The sequence below is a fragment of the Glycine max genome, chromosome 1, assembly GCF_000004515.6.
Source record: "Glycine max cultivar Williams 82 chromosome 1, Glycine_max_v4.0, whole genome shotgun sequence".
Classification (NCBI taxonomy): domain Eukaryota; kingdom Viridiplantae; phylum Streptophyta; class Magnoliopsida; order Fabales; family Fabaceae; genus Glycine; species Glycine max.
Genome location: NC_016088.4, coordinates 46868653 through 46893071, shown reverse-complemented (window position 1 = coordinate 46893071; position 24419 = coordinate 46868653). Strand labels below are relative to the sequence as shown.

Sequence of the window (24419 nt, the reverse complement as noted above, 5' to 3'; positions counted from 1 at the left end):
ATGCCACAAAAAAGTAGATCGTTCATTCACTAAACTATGTTAGTGCCAACATTATGATGCAGAGTTAAAACAGTTTCAGCATACAAACAGTCTATTTCCAATTTATATAAACCATCACAAGAATACCAGTACCAATGAGATGATTATGCTTAAATAAATTGAAACATCCATTACCAAAATTAAAAGAGGTAACATCAAGTTTAGATAATGAAACTAAATTCCTAGTTAAACTAGGTACATAAGGAGTTTCCAGTAAATCTAAACGATGTCCAGTGTTGCGTTTTAAACAATAAGTCTCAACTATTTCCACTGGAGCTTTCACTTCATTCCCCATGAAAATGAACTTCTCATTTGGGCTTATGGTTTGGATTATAAGGAATCTCTGCATAATGTTAGAAACATGAGTCATACTTCCAGAATTAATCCATCATGTATCATGGGAAACTACATTTAAGTTTGATTCAAAACATACATAAGCATTAAGCTCACCATTCTTTTCGAACCAAGACTTACACTTTAGGCAATCCTTTTTGGAAATGTCTTAATTTCACAAAATTGACAATTACTGCCCTTTGATACCTTTCTTCTGGATTTGCAAAGAGTCGTCATTGTTCTTTAATGACCCTTTGCCTTTATCATGCTTCTTCATAAATTTCTTTTCAAACTCCTTGATTCCCTTGGTGGCTAACATAATGGACTAAGTGACTTCCTTGATTCTTAAGCCTCGTTTCTTCCTGAACTAACATACTGTGCAATTCATGCACATTCCATTTATCTTTCATGGTATTATAGTTCATTTAGAACAGGCCAAACTCAGACGGTAATGAGTTTAGAATAAACTGAACAAGAAAGTTCTCATTCACAGCCATTATATTCCCAATGTCTTAAGTCTTGCTGCAATGTTTGTCATCTCAATGACATGTTCATACATAGTACGTGAACCATCAAACTTCATGGTGGTCAATGTACTCATTAATGTCCCAACAACAGACTTATCAGCTGTTTGAGAATACTCTTCCACTAATCCATAAACTTTTTAGCACTTTCGATTTTAGGGAGAGTTGTCTTAATGATGTCTGCAACAGTTATTCTCATCAACATTAGGCTGAGTCTGTTAGATCTTTCCCAAGTTTTATAATGAACTTTCTCTTCATTGCTACTAACATCAATAATAGTAACAAACTTCTCTTCCAACATAGCAAGATCATGATCCAAAACATCGAGGTGAAAGTGGACCTGCTCATTTCAGTTAGAGAAGTTAAGTCCATTAAAATTGGCTCAGATGATACATCAGAGTCCAATGAATTCAAAACATGTATTACATAATAAAATTCACATAAGTGTTTTAAGACATAAAATACATATCATACATATCATACATATGATTCATTTAGATAATGGACAATGTATATTGATGTTCTCCTTTGGGTGATACACCCACATACAACATACAAACATAATGATGCTAATAAAATTTTAACATTATTTGGCAATTAAATATGCACCAATTAGTAGTATCTATTTCCTTTGGGCATATAAATAAAACTAATGATACACACAAATTGTCTACAATTATATTCATTAATTATAAGAACAACTAATCAACTTTTGGGTGATTCATAAATGTCTTATAACAATGAATTTCAATTACCCATAAACCAATAATCATATAATTTAGCATCATTATTCTATGAGTATTGGAATAATCATTAAGTTGGAATTAAATAACCTTACAAATTTGGCCACTTTGGTGACTAACAAATTCAACATACATTTAATTCCAACCAAGTATAATTGAAATAATCATTAATTTGGAATTAAATAACCTTACAAATTTGGCCACTTTGGTGACTAACAAATTCAACATACATTTAATTCCAACCAAATATATATGGCCTGTACATACTTATTGCTATTAACAATTCATAGTCATTATATTAATTTCGTTACAGACCATAAAATAATATTTGTATTTATTTATGTTTTTGCATTCAAACACGTTCAAGCAAATATGTAGCATATACATATATTTACTGCTACCAATAATTTCAAAGTATTCACGTTAATTTAATTACAGAATATAAACTTTCAATCCTTCAATTACGTTTAATAATAATTTCCAAAAAAAAAAACACAAGTGGGACTAGAAATAGCAAAATGGGTTACAAATAGCAATATCCAAAATTTCTAATTCTCCTACAAGGAAGGTACGCATAGCAGTGACTTTTCAATTGGAATTGAAAGAAAGGTACATGCAGCCGCACAACTTTACAAAACCAATTCACAGCATAGCGCGACATTCTTTCTCCATAATTTAATATATAAATAACGTTAATGGAAAGACAACTTTCTCCATTAGAAATAAAATTCGTAGCAGAAGCTTTCTCTTTGAAGTTTTGTATAATATTTCTTTCATACAAAATTTCATACTTTGCAGCGAAAAAACATAATTAATGCCAAAAATACACTATCCAAACGTGTACTTTAATTGAAAATACATGTAATAGAAATTAAAATTCCTAAATTTTATAATTAGGTTTGATGCATAATTTGAAGAAAATAAATTATCCCTAAATTTCAGAATTAGGGTTCATGCATAATTGGGAGAAATTAAATCATTCTTGGATAATCATAAATTTCATAACACATGCTCTGATACCACATGTAAAAATTCTTAAGAGATTTCCTAGACTATCAATGATAGGAAACAACAGGATCTTGAAACCTATGGTTCTTACAAACAATCAATAAACAACAATAGATAATGATGTGTACCTTTCTCCATAGGAAGACTTGTACCTTTCTCTATTAGAACTTCTCTCCAGTGCACTTTGATTTCCTTGAAAGAGGAGAGAAATAAGATTTCACTTCCTTAGGCCTTTCTTTTCTGTCTCTCTCCGTTCGTGATGACTATGGGTGAGAGAGAACACTTTCTGGTTAGGAAGGGGACCTTATTTCACGTTAGTGGGTATTAAACCCCTTTTATAACCACTACTCCCATCAAGTAACAATTAATTCTAGAAACTTCTCCTATTAAGCCCAATTATAATTTAGCCCTTAATCGTTAATTATTTACTTATTAGTCCCTACATAAGTCACATGTTTGACATTAATTCTTACATGAAACTCTTTTGGTTATGAGTTCAAGTAAAACAATGCCAAATGAAAACAGTTAAGAGCTTCTATCCCATTCACCACCTGCCTTGAGTGAAAAGAGGATCGTGTATTATAAATACAAACTTAGGCTTCGATCTGTACAATATACATCACAGACCAGATGAAGGGTTTTCCTCAAACAATTAGAATATTAGATGAACATCGAAGATTTTCATAAGACGGGACTAGAAATTTTGGTTTAGGCACTAATGTAGCATGTTCGGTATGCAGACGACACGGAACAAGTTTTTTGCTTTAATAATAGAAACTACGAGAGTTAGAGACAGTTATTTAGTGTCGTTTTGCTACACCAAAAATATCCTTCATTGCTTATGAATTTAGATGAAGGGTAGTTGAAGCACCTTTGTTTCTTAACTCAATGACATACTTTTCAAGGAAAAAATTGTGAAAGATTCATACAAGTCTTAAAATGGAATATATAATTCAGATGTGATAATTCTAACAATGCAGTGGACTTTAGTCGAGACTTCGATCACACACGTGGACTGTCAACCCCTACCAAAAACAGTCTTACCATTAACCCACCAAGCCTATTTTATGAACAAAAAATATCATAGAGGGCCTAGGCCAGACATGTGGGTCGCAAGGCCCTGTAAAAAAAGACTAACCCTTTTAAACACAAAACAAAGAAATTCATACAAGAGTCAAATCACGCAATATCTTAGATGTAGTGACCTTAAAAATGCAACATATGTTATGTTACAACAAAGTGTTTTTAATAATATTTTCTAATTAAAATTAGAATTTCACTTCACTAATTAGCGTCAATCCTTCCTGAAGTAAAACTTTAATTTCTATTGAAGAACAGTAATGAATATACCTAACGTATTACACCTAAATTTTTGTCATAATAAATTGATAATAAAATATTTTAGTATTATAGTAGCAAAACAAATTGAAAGGAAGCATTCACGATGCAGGTAAAAAAAAAAATTATCCCTTAGAGAAAAATAAGGATCGATGTAGCTAGTTGACATTGTTATTTGTTCCTTTAGCATTGTCACTTCGCTGAGCAACATCAAATCAATAAAATTTGGCTTGTAATCCTACACCAGAAATGAGTGTTCATGTTGAGTGCCAAAACAGAGAAAGTGCAAATGAGAAAGGAAACATCGATATATAAAATTTTTAGGAGCTGGGAAGTGGATTATTGCCACAATAATGTGCTAAACTTGTCGAGTAGTATATGAGATGCACTGATATTCAACACCATATTTTGCTTCTCCAGGTCATGAATGAATTTCAAGAGCTTTGCAAGTTCATGAATTACATTTATTCTCCGAAGCCAATTCAGGTTACCTGCCTCAGCAAAGAAATCACATCAGAATATCAAAGTAATTAAGTAAATCATTTATCTTTGTTTCCTATCATATATCAAGAATTCAAGGACCAAAAATAATTATTGAAATGGATTAAGGATTAGGACATATCCTTCAATAACAATAAAAGGGCAACAACTCCTTAGAGGCTCTTTCATTTCTTCTCCAATTAAAACGAGTTTTGAAATTTCTCCTGAACCGTTGACATTTGAAGGTGATAAACATCAAAGCTTGTAATAAAGTAATTAATATCTTTCATTATTACGTTATCCAAAGTATCAAGTGGATTGAGATCATACACAAGTCCCTTTACATCTCTCTCCCAAGTATAACCAATCAACTTCACCAGATTAGGGTAACCTTTCAATGTTGGATTAGTTCAAAATTTTACTTCCTCCTGCAAAACAGAACCATTGACTTTTCACAATTAGTGAGACAAAATTAAAGTTGGAAGCAGGATAAGAAAAAAGGTCATTTATGAGTGAAAGAGATAGTGAGAGCACTTGCTTTGATAATCAAATTCTCATCATTATATTTGGAACTTATCTGTTTCATTCTTTCACCATCCCATATCTTCACTACTACATGTTGACCTTCAAGGTTGCCTCTATACAATCTACCAAACTGTGTCAAGCCAATGAGATTGTTCTGACTGAAATTGTTGGTACATGCTTCCAAATTCTGAGATGAAAACTCAACAAGGTTTGTTGTTGGGTCCATTGTACCAAAGTCATAACAAAATGATATATGGGACCACATTTATATCTTGGAACTTTTGGTGTCACGTTGTCAAGGTCAACCTTTCTGCTCTAATAAATTTCATAATCTTTGACTTTGTCAAGGGAACGGATTTTTTAGCTTTAATTTTGATTCCGTACAAAAGGAAATTTCCCTTTACATAAGAGTTATCCTTTCGTAAGCAAAATAGTCTATACTGCCAAATGGAAGAACCAAAGAAAGTGTACAATAGTTGCCACCTATTATATCAATATCATAACCAATAAGCTTTAACACAGTTGGAAGATAACTGGGACTTTTAAATGTGTTGTTAGGAGTTCAATTAGTGATGTATGAAGAAAACTTTGTTAAGAAAACTAAACTCATTTTATTTATCTTTACGTCTTGAAATAAATTAGTCTTTAACTATTGATCAAGAGATATCTTTGGTAAAAAAAAAAATCTATCAATACTCTAATTAGTATTGAAATAAATCTATTATACTCAGATTATAAAACTCATTCCACCACTCATTCACCTGAGAGAGATTGTTTGCAATCTCTTCTTGATTCTTATTCGGAAGACATTATGTGCTCCTCAAGAGATTAAGAAAAGTTCACGAAGATAAAGGATTTATACACTAAATTGCTAACCAAGGTTGTGGTTGGTAAATTAAATAATGCTAGATACTTCTAAAGAGTCATGGTTCATAATCGGGGATCCATTATCACAGGTCCCTATACTAATTGGTCATATACAATGCCTTTTGTTGTGGATGCTTACAATATTTTACGTAAGAGCACAATTAAAAGAAAAGAAAATTGTGAAAAGAAGCATAATTAAAGGTTATAACGATGTATGAGGACAGACAACATGGATAAATACTCTTGCTTTGTGTCTGCACAGATGCAGAGAGCATCCAACCTCGGGAGATATAACTAACGTATCTAGAACACATACTAAGTAATAGATTAATCGAAGTTACTTAGATTTTTTTTTTTGATACATAGGAATTAAAGATAGTGTCAAAAAATTTATAATAACTTATGCATTTTGTTCAACTAATTGAGTTAGACTTCAAACAGAACTCTCTTTGACATTTAATTTTTTTATTTATAAGATTCGGCCGAGACAACTTAAAGAGAAAGCCTTGGAATGGACATAACATAACTGTTTTATTTCCAAATTCATAGAAAACCCAGTATGTTGACCATATCACACTGAAATAAAATTTAAATGCCCTAACCAATAGTCACTAAATAGCATTGAAATGGCTAGTTACTCATTTCAAGTAACTGATGTGTTACTTCATCAAAAGGATATATAGTTTGATTAACTCACTAATTACTAGCAAACTGTATTACTATTACATCCCATTGTAACACTGTGGATGTGTTTGAATAACTATCCGCACACGTTGCAATGTACCCAAACAGAAAAGCTTCTCTATGCATGGATTGAAATGAACGGGCGTTTGAGGTGTTGGAACAGAAATCCAAACACACTACTATAACTATCTATTTTCCGACCATACTGTGGTAACTATTTTTCATCTAGTTACATCATCATTTTCCCTAGACAATAGGAACTGCAGCATTGAGCTGTATTGATTGGATGAGATCAGAGTCCGGCAAATTGAGTGGAGGCAGAGAAAAAGGGCTCTCTGTGGAGCTACCTTTTCTGATTTCTTGCAGTGTAAGCAAAGCTGCAACCGTGTTTCTGAAAATCCCTTTTCCTGCCACAGTTATCGCCTCTTTTGCTTCCTTTGCTCTTTCAGCTTCTTCCTCGGCCGGGAACACTGCATCAATTATGCTCTCGCACTCCTTCACGAGCTTTGAAATCAAATCTGTTGTGAAAAAGGGCTGCTCCAACACTTTCTGGATGAACGGCAAACGCAGAAGCCCCCCTGTCCTCTTGTCGTATTTCTTCAGAATTTTTGCCAACCCTGCGAAATTCAGTGTTGTCACTTGTTGAAGCTAGCATCAGATGGCAATAATTATAAATTGCAAATTGTGTAGAGAAAGCTGCATCAAAGTCTATGGCAACGCATATTTCAATATGTGGAATTTAATTTCCATGTTAGTATAAAGAGCTTTTAGGGTAAAACAAGAGGAATTATTGCATGATTAAATAACCATCACGTTCATGGTCCTGACTAATTTCCCGCATGATATATAACTGATTTTTACATAATCACAGTTATGTATCATGTGGAGATTATCTAAAAGATTATAGTCTTCGGCCATGTAATATTTTTTGGTCAATCAGTTAGAAATTACCCTAAATATAGAGAAATTATTATAAGATTCGAGAACATTATGTGTCTATGGTCGTCTTCATTGATTTTCATATAAAATAAAATTGAATCTTTTAATTTTAAAAAAATTAATAAAACTCAATTATGTCACATGAAAATTGATCATGACCATGTGATAGTCTTCATCAGTTTTTTAAAGGAATTATTATAAAAATGAATAAACTTACAATCTATGATTAGAGTATAAACAGTGAATAGCTTAAGCATATGGGGAATTCAAAACCTGAGAGACACTGCTAAAAAGCTGAATCAGGTCTAGTTTAGAACCTCCAACATTATTTGGGAACTTTTAAGTGGGGAAAAAAAAAAAAAACACCTGTGTAATTGATGTTGCTGTAGTTGACTAAGAGAACCATTTCACCATGGAAATCAACAATAGCTTTTCTGATTTTCGCCATCTCCTCTTTATAATCCTCTTCAGAAGGTTGACTTCCATTTGGTCCCCACAAATCAACTACTCTCTGGATTCTCTGTTGTACTTCCTGCACTACACATCTAATTATAAAAATTTCATAGTCACCATTTATTTCAATATTAATAAATTTGTCGAGAGGACGTGCTGCCATATTCCTTGAAATCCCTATGCCCATTTTATTCAACAATAATAAAGATGATTTTTGCTACAGCTACATTGAAACGTGTCAAAAGAAACAGAAAATTGTTGCATTAATATAGAATTTGTGCACCTAACTAACTTGGGGTAACGAATAGGAAGTGTGGGTGTGGGGCAAAACGTGCTTGTAATGGGCCCAATAACAATGCCCCTCACTTGAATTCTTTGAACAATTGAAGTGCATTTTTTAATACATGATTTTTCCATTTTTCAAAATTGATAGGGAAATTCGAGAAATTTAAGGCTTAAAGCAAACACATGGTGACGGTGTTCCACGTGAAAAACCATCATGGGCCAAATTATCTCCCTTCTGACCCATATTCATATTTGTAGGATCCTCTTGTGGATGAGGGAGAGCCACGATTCCCTTAAAACTTTTTATTATAATTAAAAAGAGTATGTAATTAAATATTTAAAATTTACCAAGAAAGTTATATTAGTACTTTAAGTAAAACTCATTATTTTTTAAAAGGACTAATATGAGCTTAATTCACTAAAATAAAATTTATATATATTTTTACGTCAGCTCCTATAAAAACAAAACCATCTATAAAATCCTTGTTTAAGTTCTATCAGTTTTTTTCTTTTTGTTGAATCAAGTTCTGTCAGTTTTTCTTTGTTCAATTTTTTCTTATTGTTAAGTTTAATTTTCTAAAACATCAAATAAAACTTATAACTACTGAAACCTCAAGATTAACAATAAAAATTAAAATTCCAAAGCTCTCGCATATAAAACCCATTGCTTTTGGTAATTCAAAATATCCGATTGAACCATTGTGTTGCTTCCTCGTTTGGTAGACCACCTACTCATTAAGCCGATAATATAAATAATTTGGTCTAAATAACAGTATCTTATTTGTCTTACGTTTTCGCAGCTGGCCAACACTATCTCCACTCTAATCATAATTTCCAATAGAGGTAATGCATGACTTTAATTTCAATCTTTTACTCTTAACTAACTATTCAAAAGAATATTCGTAAGGAATAAACGACGTGATTATGATGAAGGATCGATGAAATGAATTCCTACACACACACAAAATCTAGTCCCTGTAATCCCCTCTAAAAAGATTAATTTTTGTCTACTAATTTATGACCTGAAACTGCGTTATCGTTTAAAATAAGAATAAAGATTAATGCACACCTTTTATTATCTGACGCCACGAGAAAGAAAAAGAGAGAAGGGTTCATGTAATAATATAGTATGACAAGAAAAGAAAATAGATACAAATTAAATGAGAAATGTTAAATAAACATTTGTGATATACAAGCATCTATATATATTATTACTTTCAAAACAAAATGTTGAAAAGGAAAAAAAAAAGAGTCCTAAGTCCTTTACACATGCTTTATATATAAAAATGTCATTTATATATATATATATATATATATATATATATATATATATATATATATATATATATATACATACATATCACAAACATCAAAACAAGCATACCGTAAATTACGGTTCGCACATATGAAATAACTTACACAAAACCACAGCATTTTCAAATATTATTTAAATGTTACATACATTATTTTACATCACAAGATCTTTACAATTATAATGTTCAAATTATCTCAATTTTCTTAACTATCTATATATAAAAAATAAAAATAAACAAGACTCTAAATCAGTATATATGGAGTTCTTGCCGTCAAACAAAGTGACTACAAAACCCTACAATTACTTTCATGACCAAGAATTTGAATGTAAAACTATGTCAGACAAGATGCAATAATAGTGGACTGAACTCTATTACTGTGTCTTATCTTATAGTTTAAAAGTCTCTTGTTCACTTTGTCTGATATGCAAATCTTACTTCAAGTTTTATAACACCTTTTTAAAAAAATACTTAAATTTTTAGACTCTTAATTTCTAATTATCCAAACAATAATTTTATTAAAACAAAATAAAAATAAAATCATTGTTAATAAATATACTAAAAAATACAAAGATTTCCTATGTAAGTGTAAGAAATTTTAGTACCACAATCGAATTTAAACTATAGAACATTACCATGTGGCGAATAATGAAGTCCTCCTCTTTCTCCATGAAGAACCCATTGAACTTGTCTATTTCATTGTTCAACAAGTACACAAACTCAGCCTCCGTCTTGCCAAATTCCAACGACCCATTCAACAAGGTAGGCGGCGCCGCCGATATGAGCCGTACAAGTTTCTTCAATTCCTTGTACGACAAATACTTGTCCCTCCACTCCGGCAACGATTCCTGAATTTGTTGCTTGAGTCTCTTCCCAAACTTCATAACGTTAAAAACAACCAAAATTTAAGGAAGAAACTAATATTATGATAGTGTATATATGTCTATGAAGAAGATCAAATGCAAATTAAAATGGGTTGGTGTGATATGAAATATGATGATGATGAAGGTACAAAAAAAGGGGGGGAGGGGGTTAAGAGGGGAATTTATTAGCGAAGGTTTCCTAGAATATTAGAAGGCATATGCTTGCCGTGATGAAGTGGCGGTTAGAAAAGGGCATAAAAAGGGTCGTTGGAGGGAGCATGAGAATTCTTGGAAGCATATTCGGTTACAATTAATATTACTTCATGGTCGTAATTATGACCAAGACTTTGAAAAATAAAAACTTGCTTCTTTCTTTCTTTCCTTGGTGGTAGCAAAATGTGGTTGATCGAGTTTAGTAACCAGGGAACACTAGCGAGTGGGGTTAGTGAAGTGGGGTTTGTGAAGTGGGTCCTGTAATTTTCATAACATTATTTTATGTAATATATGTATGAGCTGTAACATCACATTTTTTTTTTTTACTTTTTATTCATTTAAGTTACCTCTATTTTATTTTATTTTTCTGACTTTTTCTGAAAGACTTTTTATTTTTTTCATATCTTTCTTTTTTGAGTTCCGTTCAATAATTTATAAAATATGACAAATTACATTACATAGAATTTATAACAAATTAAAATTATATATTAATCTTAAACATAATAAATGAAAATATAAGCAAGTAAAATATTCTTAAAATACTATCATTTTGCTTATTTATAAAGTCTATAAGACTTTTTTATAAAAAAAATTATTTTTAACTTATTTTAATTTATTTTTTATATTGCATCCGTAATATATGTATTTTATTTATATTAATAATATTAACTAATGGTACATGCTTTACAAAAAAAAAAAAAAACTAATGGTACATGAAGTTTTTTTACAATTTTTTAAATGATTTTGTTACTAATATAGTATTTAAAATTTAAAATTCAAATTAAGATTTACTAAGATTATAATAATAATAATAAATTTGCATTTATCTAAAAATATCTTTAATTTAATATAAAGTCTCAATATTAAAATTTTAAAGTAATTTTAAATTAGAAATCAAATTGAATTAATTTAAATAATTATGATTTTTTTTAAATTACATAGTAAATGCAAGAAAAGTCACATGGTTTAAAAAGGAAAAAACCATCCCTAAAAATATTACTATTTAAAAATTAATATTCAAGATTTGTGATATAAAGATATATATTTCACATATCCGTGTTAATATGGGTGAAAAGATTAGTAAGTTAAGAGAAATAATATTTTCAATTAAAGAAAAAATATATAAATTATCGTAAGACGGAAAGAAAAAAAAAAGTTGGTTCCGTGATTGAGAAGGAAGAGATTTCCTTGCATATTTGTCAAGAATGAAGAGGTTGAAGTAGTGGAAAAAGTTGTCATGTGGGATGAGGGGGGGATAGGATGATTCCTCGGAATCTACTAAGAATCGTCCATGGAATAGAAAAAGTGTGCATTCGTGAGTATTAATTAAAGTAGAAATACATGGTACTTTGGCAATTGTGGAAGTAACCAAAGGAGGAATATCTTTTGAGCCACAAGGCATTTGAGAAAATGCTTTATTTATATTCATGAAGTGGGTCATGATGGTGGGTTTGTTTTTGGGCATGAGTGGCAAAACAGTGTTACTTGGTGCACCCAGTATTTTTGTTGGGGCATCCAGTAGCTGTGATGAAAAGGCAAAAATGTTCTTCACCCTAATAATATAAAAGCCTTACATTTCTCGTCCGTATTGCGCGAATCTTCGTCTCCTCTTCCTACTGTCGCTTCTTCCTCTTCCTTTCACCATTTGCTTCTTCCTCTTCCTCTTACCGTTGGTGTTGGTGCTTCTAGTGGTTGTTGGTGGTGGTGGTTGTTGGTCCTTCGTCTTCCTCCGTGCTAGTGATTGTTGCTGTTGGTGGTTATTGTTGCTTCGTCTTCATCAGTTCTCCTTCTGGTTCGTTAGAAAATCTTCTTCGAGGTAAGTGGTGTTCTTCTTGTTCAGTTCTTTAGTTGTTGTTGTTGTTCCTCTTCCCACTTTGAAGTTGTTTTTGTTGAAGTAATCAATGATTTTTTGTTATTATGACGTTGTTGCATGATTCTATTGTTTTATGTAATTATTTTTTGGTGTTTGATGTTGCTGGTGTTGGTTGGTTTTGTAGCTTAACCGGAAAAAATGGCATGTTGCCGACAAAAACCCATACGAATTGATGATCCGTATGGGTCATACAGATTACCAATCCGTATGACTCATATGGATCACTGGTTCATACGGATCAGTGATCCGTATGGGTTTTTGTCGAAGTTAATTGGAATTTTTTTATTTTTTTTAAATTATAAAAATATGTTTAAATCTTGGCAGGTTATAATTTAAAAAAAAAATTATCGCTACTGCCATACAGATCAGTGATTCATACGGATTGACAATCCGTATGAACCATACGGTATTTTTTTATGTCCGTATGGTTCTTTTAAAAAAATTAAAATTAAATGTTTTTTAAAAAACTTTGTGTGATCCCTATGATTTTTTTAAATTTTTTTTTATAAACCATACCGATCACCGATTCGAATTGGTTTTTTTAATTTTTTTTCTAAACCATACGAATCACTGATCCGTATGGTTTTCTTTTTAAATTTATAAAATATGATTAAATTTTTTTAAAAAAAACTTTGCCATATGGATCACTAGTTTTTTTTTTATTTTGAAATTTATAAAAGAAGGCTAAATTTTTTGAAATTTATTTGTTTAAAATAATTTAAAAATGCAATTTTTTAATTTAATTTTGTTGTATTTATTTTGAAATGTTTTTTAGTTTAGTGATTTTGCTAATAAAATTTAGTGTAATTATTTTTTGTAGTGTCATAATCATTTGTGAAATTTAATCATTAATAAAAATTTATTATGTATGGACTAATTTGGTTAGTGTTCCTGATTATTTGGGTAGTTATTTTATTTAATTATGTTTGGTAGTATAACATTACATTTGATTAGATTAGTAAGATTAGATTAGATATCCCATATGAAGAGTAAGATTAGATTACTAAAATTATATTAGATTTCCCATATTAAGAGTAAGATTAGATTAGATTTCTCAAATTAAGACTAAGATTAGATTAGATTTCACAAATTAAGACTAAGATTAGATTACCTAAGATTTCCAAAAGTAAGACTATAGTTAAATTAATTAAAATTAGTTATAAAAAATAATTTTGAATTGAAAATTAAAAATGATTGAAATCGTTTATTAAAATCTGGGCCATTGAATTTATGAGATAGGATAATTATTATGTAGGTAATGGTTAGAACTAGAGGTCTTGGTCGGACTTTAGGGCGAGCAATAGGAAAAGTGTTGGAGAGGAGAGATGAGAATGACGATGATGCCCCCAGCGACGAAGGCCTACTACATCAGCCCGTAGACAACAACAACAACAGGTTGTTGTCGAGGACCCTCCTACGGAGGAGGAATTGGTCGACGACCAACCAGAAGCACCTGTTGAAGAAGGTGCTACTGATGTTGAGGGTTTTCCAGACGGACCCCATGACACATCAGTTCTGAGTGATTTTGAAAATCACATTGCTTTGAGAGTGTGGAATGTAGAGGTATGTAATTTTTAAAAAACTTAAAGAACGTAGTTTACTAGTTAATTATTTTTTTACATCATCCCTAATATTGTTTGCAGGAACGTCCTGAGTTGAAGTTATCTTCCCATGGAAGGAAGATGACTAAGTTCGGGAGGCCTGCCCCAAAGATTGAAGCCCTTGTGGTGGCCAGTGGACTGAGTCCTTTGATCACTTGTTTCCTAGATACGGGCGATCGGGGACTAATGTATGCTTTTGTGGAACGCTGGCATAAGGAAACTAGCAGTTTCCATTTGCCTGTCGAAGAGGTGATTATCACCTTGGATGACGTTGCGTCATTGCTACATTTGCCTGTTGTAGGGGCATTCCATAGCTTTGAGCTACTTCATGTCGATGACGCTGGCGAAATGTTGGTGGAGTTACTCGAGGTCAGTGCTGCAGAAGCGAGAGCTGAGACGATTCAGTGTCATGACTCTTATGTTCGACTATTGTGGCTGCGCGACGTGTATGAGCTAAAGATCGAGGCATGTGACTGGATCATAGCAGTGTGAGTGTATTTATTGCATCTTCTTGGATGCACACTCTTTGCTAACAAGAGTGCCACACACGTGCACGTGGTATTCTTGGATGCACTGCATGATTTGACGCATACTGGAGGTTACACTTAGGGCGCTGCTACACTTGTGCACATGTATGATAATTTAAATGACGTGTCCAAGAGCACGACGAGGTAGCTTGCAGGATATATCACTCTGTTACAGGTTAGTTAACATGTCACGAAAAGTTTTTTCATTGAAGTTTATTATTATATGTTGTCGTGTATTTTAGTAAATATGTTTGTAAAATATATTTAGTGTTGGATTTACGAGCATTTTCCATCCGTTAATTCCGCTGTTGCTACCGAGGATTATGACGAGAGGAGACCGCGTGCATGTCGATGGACCTCTGGCAAGGCACTGCCCGTTTCCACGTATTGGAGGGATCTGGATAGACTGACCCTTGACGCGATGTACTGGATTTCGTACGGTGACCACCGTTCATTTAGAGAATTTGAGGTCATCTCATTATTTTTTTTGTCATCTCAGATAGGGCCCCTTGATGGTTATTCACCGACCGAAGAGGGTTGTACGACAGTTTGACTACATCCAGACTATTCCGCCACACCCTGCTGTGTCTTCGCTGTCTGTTGCAGAAATTGATGATAGATGGATGCAGTTTGGTGACTACATTGCACTTGTAGGGCAATTATGTGCAGTGCCTGGCCACTTTCGCTAGATTACCCGGATTAGTTTTACATGATCTCGCACTCATTCATGAGTCTGGCACAGTTAGAGGATCTTCCTAGAGTACCGCCGGTTCAGCAACATGAAGAATTTGTTGAAGCAAATATGTATCAACAACCGATGGCGGAAACGGCACCTAATGAGGCAGACATTGATCAACATCATCTTCGGCATGCAATGGTAATATTTTTTTTTTGGTTTTTTTGTTTGTTGCTTTGTTTAGTATTTGATTGCTAACAATTGTTATGTTTGTTTTATTTCACTTGCTAGGATGACTTTGCAACAATTGCGATAGGTTGGACAGGCTACTGAACCTGAGGATCTTGACCAAAGGAACAAAAGCTTATATTGTTGTTGAAGAATGTGTGGGCATCGCAAGACGCTACATTGGACAGCTAACTGTAGCCCACAGATCGAGGCGAAGGCGGCGTACGAATGAACATTGAAGTTTTACTTTGGCTTTGTAAATTTTCGGTTTATAATTTTTGTACATTTATTTATTTTGGATATTTTATTTATTTTGTATATTTATTTATGGACAGTGACACTTGTTTATTTAATTTTAATCATTATGTGATATAAATTGTTGTCATTTGTCTATCCTTAATTATTACTTAATTGTTGTGTTAAGAAATAAATTAATTGGTACAATTAAAATAAATTACGCATGTATGATTCATCATTGTCAAAATTGACAAGACATTGTGAAATGCATGCGTATTAAGATAAACATGACATTGTCAGACTTGACAACACATTCTGATGCAAGATAAAGCTTGACACCACATTGTTGTAGTTGACAACACAAACAGAAATCATGTGCACGCGTCTCTATTTTTTTAAAAGAATTGAAACAATGTTAGTGAAAACCATCTATATATATGACATACGCCAACACTCTAAAAAATCACACAATCTCTCCCAACCTAATTTTTAGAACAAAGTATGGCATTTTTGGGACAAACAAGCAGTCAGTCGATTGCGAACTCCACATTGGGTTTTATTTTTCCAAATGGATCGATTATTTGTTGGATCAAGTGGCCTCAGAATAATTAAGAAGGGGGGGTTGAATTAATTATTCCTAAACCTTTACTAATTAAAATTTTACTCTTTTAAGGCTTTTACTATGTTGTTAAGTAAATGAAGAATAGAAAAGAAACTTAACCAAGAGTAAAAGCGGGAATTAAAGTGCACAGCGGAAATTAAAAGAGTAGGGAAGAAGGAGACAAACACAAAAGAGTTTTTATACTGGTTCGACAACAACCCGTGCCTACATCCAGTCCCCAAGCGACCTGTGGTCCTTGAGATTTCTTTTCAACCTTGTAAATTCCTTTACAAGCAAAGATCCACAAGGGATGTACCCTCCCTTGTTCTCTTTGAACAACCTAGTGGATGTATCCTCCACTAGAACTGATCCACAAGAGATGTACCCTCTCTTGTTCTTAGTCAACAACCCAAGTAGATGTACCCTCTACTTGTACCACAAAGGATGTACCCTCCAATGTGTTAAGACAAAGTTCTCAGGCGGTTAGTCCTTCGAAACTTTGTGAAGGGGGAAACAAAAGAATTCTCAGGCGGTTAGTCCTTTGAAATCTTTTGTTTATGGGAAAGGGAAGAATCAAAAGAATTCTCAGACTATGTCATTTTGAATTCTTTGACAAGGGAGAAGGGAGACACAAAAGAATTCAGACGGTTAGTCCTTCGTTCTTTTGGAAAAGGGAGAAGAGAGACACAAAAAAAATTCAGGCGGTTAGTCCTTGGCGAATTCTTTTTGGCAAAGGGAGAAGGGAATGAAAAAGATGAATAGCACAAGTTTTTGAACAAAGAACTTTTTTTGGAAGAGAAAGTTTTGAACAAAAACTTTTAGAAGGATGAAGAGAAATGAAACCAGAAAGTTCTGTTGAAAGAAAAGAAAGAAGATGTTGAAAGATAGAATGATTGAAAGAAATGATGGATCGATTTTAAATTCATGCCATGGTCACATATTTATAATCTTTTGATGACTCAAGTCAAAGTTTGTGACTCTAGGCAATTTCTTTTAAAACTAGTCACTTAGAAAAGTTGTGACTTTTGAAAGAATCTTCAGAAACAAGTCACTTGAAGAATTGTGACTTTTGGAAATGAATTTTTCGAAAACAGTCACTGGTAATCGATTATCATTAAGGTGTAATCGATTACACATCAATAGATGTGACTCTTCATTTTGAATTTTGAAAATCTTAACGTTTTAAAAACACTGGTAATCGATTACATGATTATGTGGTAATCGATTACAGTTTTGTAAATCAATTTGAAAAACAATGTTGGCTATTGGTAATCGATTACTATCTTTTGGTAATCGATTACCAGAGAGTAAAACTCTTTGGTAAGAGATTTTGTGAAAATTTCATGTGCTACTCAATGTTTTGAAAAACTTTTTAATACTTATCTTGATTGAGTCTTCTCTTGATTCTTGAATCTTGAGTTCTGAATCTTGATCTTGATTCTTGATTCTTGAAACTTGATTCTTGAATCTTGAATCTTGAAACTTGAAACTTGATTCTTGAATCTTTGCTTGAAACTTTGTTTAACTCTTGATTCTTTAGCATCATCAAAATAACATTGGAAGGCGTTGCTTCCACGATTATTCACAATGATAGTGGTGTTTATTTTCAAAGTTCCACTCCAGTACCCATTTGAGTACCTAACACTTGTGATTTTGAAACGCTAAAAACCAGAATACACAATACCCTTCAGCTAACTAACAAGCAATCTTTGGATGAAATTTACTATCGCCAGTCATTCACAGTTATATGTAACCAATTTTGCTTTCAATGTATGCAACTAAAAAAATGATGATGATGTTAACACAATGTTAATGTGTAATCATCAATTTTCGTGTGTTGGCCCGATTGAATTATTTTGCACCATTGGTAGAACACTAGATGATCTATTAAACTTACTTGAAGCCACTATGACCCCTACTCATGATGCCTTGCTATATTACAACGGGAGGTGGAACATGCCACGCCAAAATGAGTTTATCGGTTACTTGTTCACATGAAAAAATCCAAAAAAGTTTGACATTCCTTCCGGATGTACTATCGATGAACTGAAGGATTTGATCAAGCAAGTTGTACCTCTTGGGATTCCCCCTTATGATATTCATGAATCACAAACGGTAAGACGATTGTTTTTTCGACAACCAAGCCACTATGAGTATTCAGATAAAGTTATCAAATTTGAAATTATTGAGCTGAAAACTAACAATGACGTGCTAAAGGTCTTAGTACAGTCTAACAACTAGAAACAATTTGGGCCAATAGAAATTTTAGCTGTTTTTAGTAAACAGGTAATGGAAATGGAAGACGACGTGTCTCGGTCGTAACATGATTCAATGCAAAATTAGTATTACTTAATTGTAGTTTTCATGCAAATTTTATTTGTTTCCACTATGTTCAACTTAATGTAATGTTTGAATTCATGTCCATTAGCGAATGAAACCGTATGATTATGATTTTTAAAGCTTTTAATTGTTTTGTACCTTTTAAAAATACTGATTGAAAGCAAAATTCTGAATGTAAAAAAAATAAAATAATTTACACAAACGTCAATGCTAATAAAATTTTATGTTCATGGTTCACCTAAATCAACAAATTCGGTATTCAACCTAGACAAAGTTGTGTAACGCTGCATTCTAGCTATGTATGGAGTGGGCCACTGCTTTGCCCGAGAATGACAATGTGTACTCCACAACAATGCCACTGGTGGTAAAGGACAGTGGTCTCGTAACAACACCTGTTACATAACGACAGTGGTAATTGAACGTTAGATACACAACTAAATTTTTAGCATGTTTACTAAATTCATAATTATGCAATTACTTGTACAAAATGATTTCCATACATGTGACCAATGCATATTACACGATGCACAAAAGAATTTGGCGGCGACTGACTTCTAAGAGAAAAAAATTTCATGCTATGTTATCATGAAAGAGAAACAACGATCACATTGTATCGTGAAGTAATGACGTATCCCATATCCGTAATATTCATCCACTTGTCCATGGTAAGCTACATGTAACAAATAACAAATAGTGGTTACTTAAAATGTTATTTTAACAAAAAAATGACATAATAATAAAATTATGCACCTTAGATAAGTCGTCTGCAAGTAGAGAACGCTTTAATTCCTCAAATCTCTCTATGCCACCAACCAGGTTCATATACTCATCAGACCAACTAGTCAGTTCTTTATGCAGATGGTTCCTCACCAATGACCACGATTCTTCACCCATACCCAATAACGCAGCTATTGCACGATAACCACAATTACCATATGCTTTGACATCAATAATGTTTTCAATAGAATCCTGGATGCAAGGATGAAATTAATTCAACATTGGAATATTCCATCTTTGTATTGGGTCCTAAGATGATGATGCACTATGTTTCACTGAGGAATTACTATTTTGCATAAAGTGTAAAGCATCAACATACTCCCAATAAGACGGATCGCGTTTTGTTGACTTTTGTTGTTTGGCAAGTGGTTTTTTTGGAGCACCCTTGGTCTTCACTTTTTCTAGAGGAGGACAGATGGAGTTCATATCAGGGTAAGCAATTTCTCGCAGCTTTGACTTCAAATGTATTTTACCACAAACATCGAGTTGCTGAAAGCGTTTCGATATGGTTTCCATCTCCTCAGTTATGGTCACCTGTGTCTCACTTAACCCTTGATCTGAAAAACTAAGTCTCCGCCAACAAATATGAATTGTCTCCAGTGGTATGGAGCTAACAACATATTTAAACAACTCACATGCACATGAAAGACCGTGGGTACTCCTCGTGACACATCCACATCGTGAAGGGTTTTTGCCTGCATAAGCTACACGCTCATACTCAGCAGCAATTTCATTTAAAGCGTACCTTGATACCATGCCAAGTAGTTTTTTTGTACAAGGTTACTTTAAACACATGCCCAACCACGTGCGTGCTTGTCTCAAAAGATGCTTTAATTTGAGTGTGTTGAAGTGTCATTCATTGCTTCCCAAACACTGCATATGTCACCAACAGAGTTTTGTAGGAGTCTCTTTAGTGACCAATGAGCACTCTCAACCCTACAGATGAAATATACAAAAACATGTAAACAATCGCATCATTGTCATTTAAATCAACACTTCAATAAATGAAAACAAACAAAAATCAATATTCATACCTGTTAGTAGTTGTGTTTCCTATATGCATCACTTTGTTTGTCCATGCTTTCACAAATCTTTCTTTGTGTGGAATCACCCATGTTTGACACACATAGTCTACAAACATAGGCCATGGAGAGCAAGTCATTTCAAAGTTTTTAAGGTACTCATCAAAAGAACTCTTATTGGGATAGTCAAGCAAACTCCCCCAAGCCTCCATCACATAATCCCATGCATTCTTTTAAGCAACCAGGGTTTTGCACTTTGCCTTGACATTCTTGTCAATATGGAACTGACACAACAAGTTCGTAGCATCCAAGAATACAGTTTTCACTGCATTCATCAAAGACAAATCCCTGTCAGTGACAATAATCCCGGGGAGTGCATCAACTATCATGAAAATACCCCGAAACCACTCTACAGCCCAAACAACATTATTAAAACGTTCTCCTTCCAAGTAAGCAAAACCGGCGGAGAATGTCATTCCTGTTGGTGTAACACCAACAGTATCATGCAACGACAGTTTGTACCTATTGGTTTTGTAGGTACTGTCAATCAAGAAAACCAAATCACATGAATTGATTAACTTTACTGCATCGGGATGACTCCAAAACAAGTCCCGTACAACATTATCATCCTTCAGCCTATGCCAGTGAATATACTGATCTCGATCAAGCAACATCATCAGTTGTTGCATTTTGATGTTACTCCCTCTTATGGAGGAACGGTAAGCATGTCTCACATTGTAAATTTGTTTGATTGTTGTATAATTATTGTCATTGTGCTCCTTTAACGTCAACAAAATATTTCTTGGCTTCACCATGGACTTCGTCATATCAGCAACAACAATCTTTTCATCCTTTGTCATTCAACCTGCATATGGATGCCCAACCAATGACTTTGTCATTTTGTGATTGTGAATCCCATAAATTAACTTCACCATCTCGTCGTCTCCTCCCGAAACTGGCTTCGCACGCAACTTAAACGGACATCCACATTTTCTACTGCCAGTGCATGTTCTTACCAAATTATGTTTCTTAGGCCTATACTCCCACTCCTTTCACGAGCTATCAACAGAAATGAGGCTTTTCCTCAAACACCGGTATTGGTGTCTAACCTCATTATAACAGCAACAAATCCAATGTCATGAGTCAACGATCGAGCTCATTGTAAAACTTCATCACGGCTACCAAACAACTACAACAGAATTCAAATCAGGTTTGCCATGAGTAAACATTTATGTAATATAATTATTGTACCAACAACAACAAATTGCTCAAATACCTCATAAGTATTAAAGGCATCAGAGCAATCAACTTTAACGTCGGCATCTTCCTCATTTTCGACATTCATTTCAACTTCTTCGGACATGATACTATCATACATCCACTGATCTTCATCCATCTTAATAAAACATTTAACAAATTCAATAACAACAAATTCAAATTCAATTCACACAAATATAGTTGTTTACACAAAAAATATTTTATAGGACTTTTTCATTAAAATGTCAAATAAATCTAATAAATACATCCTTCAATAAAAAACATTAAATACATAATCATTCTCATATAAATTTATTTAATTATTAATCATTAGTATATTCATTTTTAAGCAATGTAATATTACAAAAATTAGTAAAAACAAAATTTACTAAATTATTAATAATTAATTTAACAATTATAAATAAAAAAAATCCGTATGTTCATTCGAATCACCAATCCGTATGTTCTTTGCGTACCTCTTCTTCTCCGGCAACGAAAACCGACCATAATCCACCATATACTCCTCACCAACGTACTACACCACCGGAGAACAAATACGCTTTCAAATCACCCTTAACGGAAGCAACACACACTGACTTACGGAAATTTTACGAAAAAAAATGGCACTGCAGAAATAAAAAAATTCTATTGCTATTTATAACCGAAAATACCATAAGGGTATTTTTGGCATTTAGGAAATTTGTTGGGTGCCCCAAGCAATTCCCCTGGCAAAATCATCATAAGACTTGGTACTTTTTGTCTTATTGGGTTTGAGATCTATTTGGGTTCGTAATTTCCTTGAAAGAACAGGCTCTAGCCTTGAGGAGTTATCTTGTGATGCACTTACAATCACTACAAAAAATTATGTCTTTTATACCATACGATGGGAATGGTTAAAGTTAATTGAGGGAACCAGTGTTCATTGTTTCTTTTAAAATATTGAATGTGAACAAATAGAAAGGAAAAAACAGACAACGAGGATGTGGAGAACAAGGCAATGCCTTCTCACAAAGGTGATTTTAATGCTACACGAGGTAGCCTATTCTACGGAATATGTCAAAAAGGATATTTAGTATATTCGGTAGAGAAAAATTATACTTGTACGTCTTTTGAATATTTAGTTGACAGTTTATCTATGTAGAACTTTTCGATATGAACTAGCGAGTGCTAATATATATTAATGTCAACGATGAGGGAAACAGGGATCTTATTTTTAGGCATCTAAAATTACGGATAATCACAGTTAAGTAATGATGTTGGAGGAAATTTTCAATTAATTGAATTAGAGCATGAACGATAGAACAAATTCCTCTAAGAGAATATAAAGAAAACCAAAGTCTCAAACCATGTTTGGCATTACTGAATGATAAAAATGAAAGTGCGTTGAAAAAAAATGAAAGTAAAATTGAAGGGGTGTTTGATTATGCTGAAAGTTGTGCTGAAAGTGGGTAAATTCATATGGGAACCATAATTTTACTTTTACCTCGAAAATGAGGTGGAAGGAAAAAAAATACAATGAAAGTGACAATAGTTTTAATTTTAGGAAACTATCCTAAGACTTGTGAGTAATGTTATAAAAATCCGTCTGATCATTGACTTGTTCGAAGTAGTTTGTTAGTGATTTAATTGGTGGGTCTATAATTGACTCAATTTAATCTGGTATATCTTAAAAAATTCAAAATTATATATATATATATATATCTTATATATAAGTATATAATTAATATTATTTGATTAATAAAAGTTCATCCAAAATAACAATAGAAGTATTAAAAAAAATATCAAACGTATTAAAGTTCTTTTTGGGTTGATAATAATGAAACATCAAAATGACATCATAGAGGTGATTCATTTTTTTTTTTGCGTGCATAGCCCAGTCCGGATTTGTAAAATGGGAAGAGTCACGGAGTTTCCTCAACACTGGTCGGGTTGGACAGGTCATTCCGGATCATATACATGAATAATCCAATAACAAAACTGGTTGGATCTCGGTTGAATCGATCCGACAGGCTGGATCGAACTGATTTTTATAACAATGCTTGTGAGTCTCGTGGCTTTTGGAAACATTATGGTGCTTTCATTTTTTATTTTTTAAACGTTCATCTCCTCTCCTTTGCATTTGTTGACATACTCGTGAGTGTCAAACCATGAGTGCCTTCTTCATTGGCATTGCCGAAGTTGATTGGAGCATCATCGTCGACGGAGGCGTAGCCGATGGGGTTGGTAGCATTGAGAGGGAGCTTATCCAACGAGAGATTATTTATACTCACACTCTTCCTCATGGATTCCACCACGACTCTCACGCTAAACAACACGATCATCTCGCCAACGCCAAAGACGGCAACAACAACAAAGGAGGGATTCAAATAAAAATGTCCAAAAAGTGATTTTATATTTTACAATTTCTTTAAAAAGCCATGAATAGAAGAAAATAAATTAATTTGATATTACATAAAAATAATAAAAACTAAAACAATTAATTTCTACGAGAACTAAAAAATAATAATTTTAACTAAATGTTTTCTTTTGGTAAAGTGATGAAACAAGCAAAAACCAAAAAAGAACAAAACTAAAGCCTCTAAAAAGAGACTTGCACAACATCAACCAGAAGTAAATCAGCCATCTCTGGCAGCGGAAGCTCCAAAATAAAAAGCTCCTCGGACATGGCCACTC

General features: G+C 33.1%; 1 protein-coding gene and 1 long non-coding RNA gene across 2 annotated transcripts; both read right to left on the bottom strand.

The window, feature by feature from the left end:
• Window positions 1-149: 149 nt before the first annotated feature.
• On the bottom strand, window positions 150-2948 carry LOC121174018 (uncharacterized). Its single transcript, XR_005889681.1, has 2 exons — window positions 2776-2948; window positions 150-1236 (listed from the first exon to the last, which is right to left on the bottom strand). It is a non-coding gene; the product is annotated as an uncharacterized lncRNA (long non-coding RNA).
• Window positions 2949-6476: 3528 nt separating this feature from the next.
• Window positions 6477-10786, bottom strand: SPX1 (SPX domain-containing protein 1). Its single transcript, XM_003516972.5, has 3 exons — window positions 10167-10786; window positions 7847-8012; window positions 6477-7158 (listed from the first exon to the last, which is right to left on the bottom strand). Exons 1-3 carry the CDS (start codon window positions 10413-10415, stop codon window positions 6788-6790), a joined length of 786 nt encoding a protein of 261 aa, XP_003517020.1. The 5' UTR covers window positions 10416-10786; the 3' UTR covers window positions 6477-6787.
• Between the last annotated feature and the right edge of the window lie 13633 nt (window positions 10787-24419).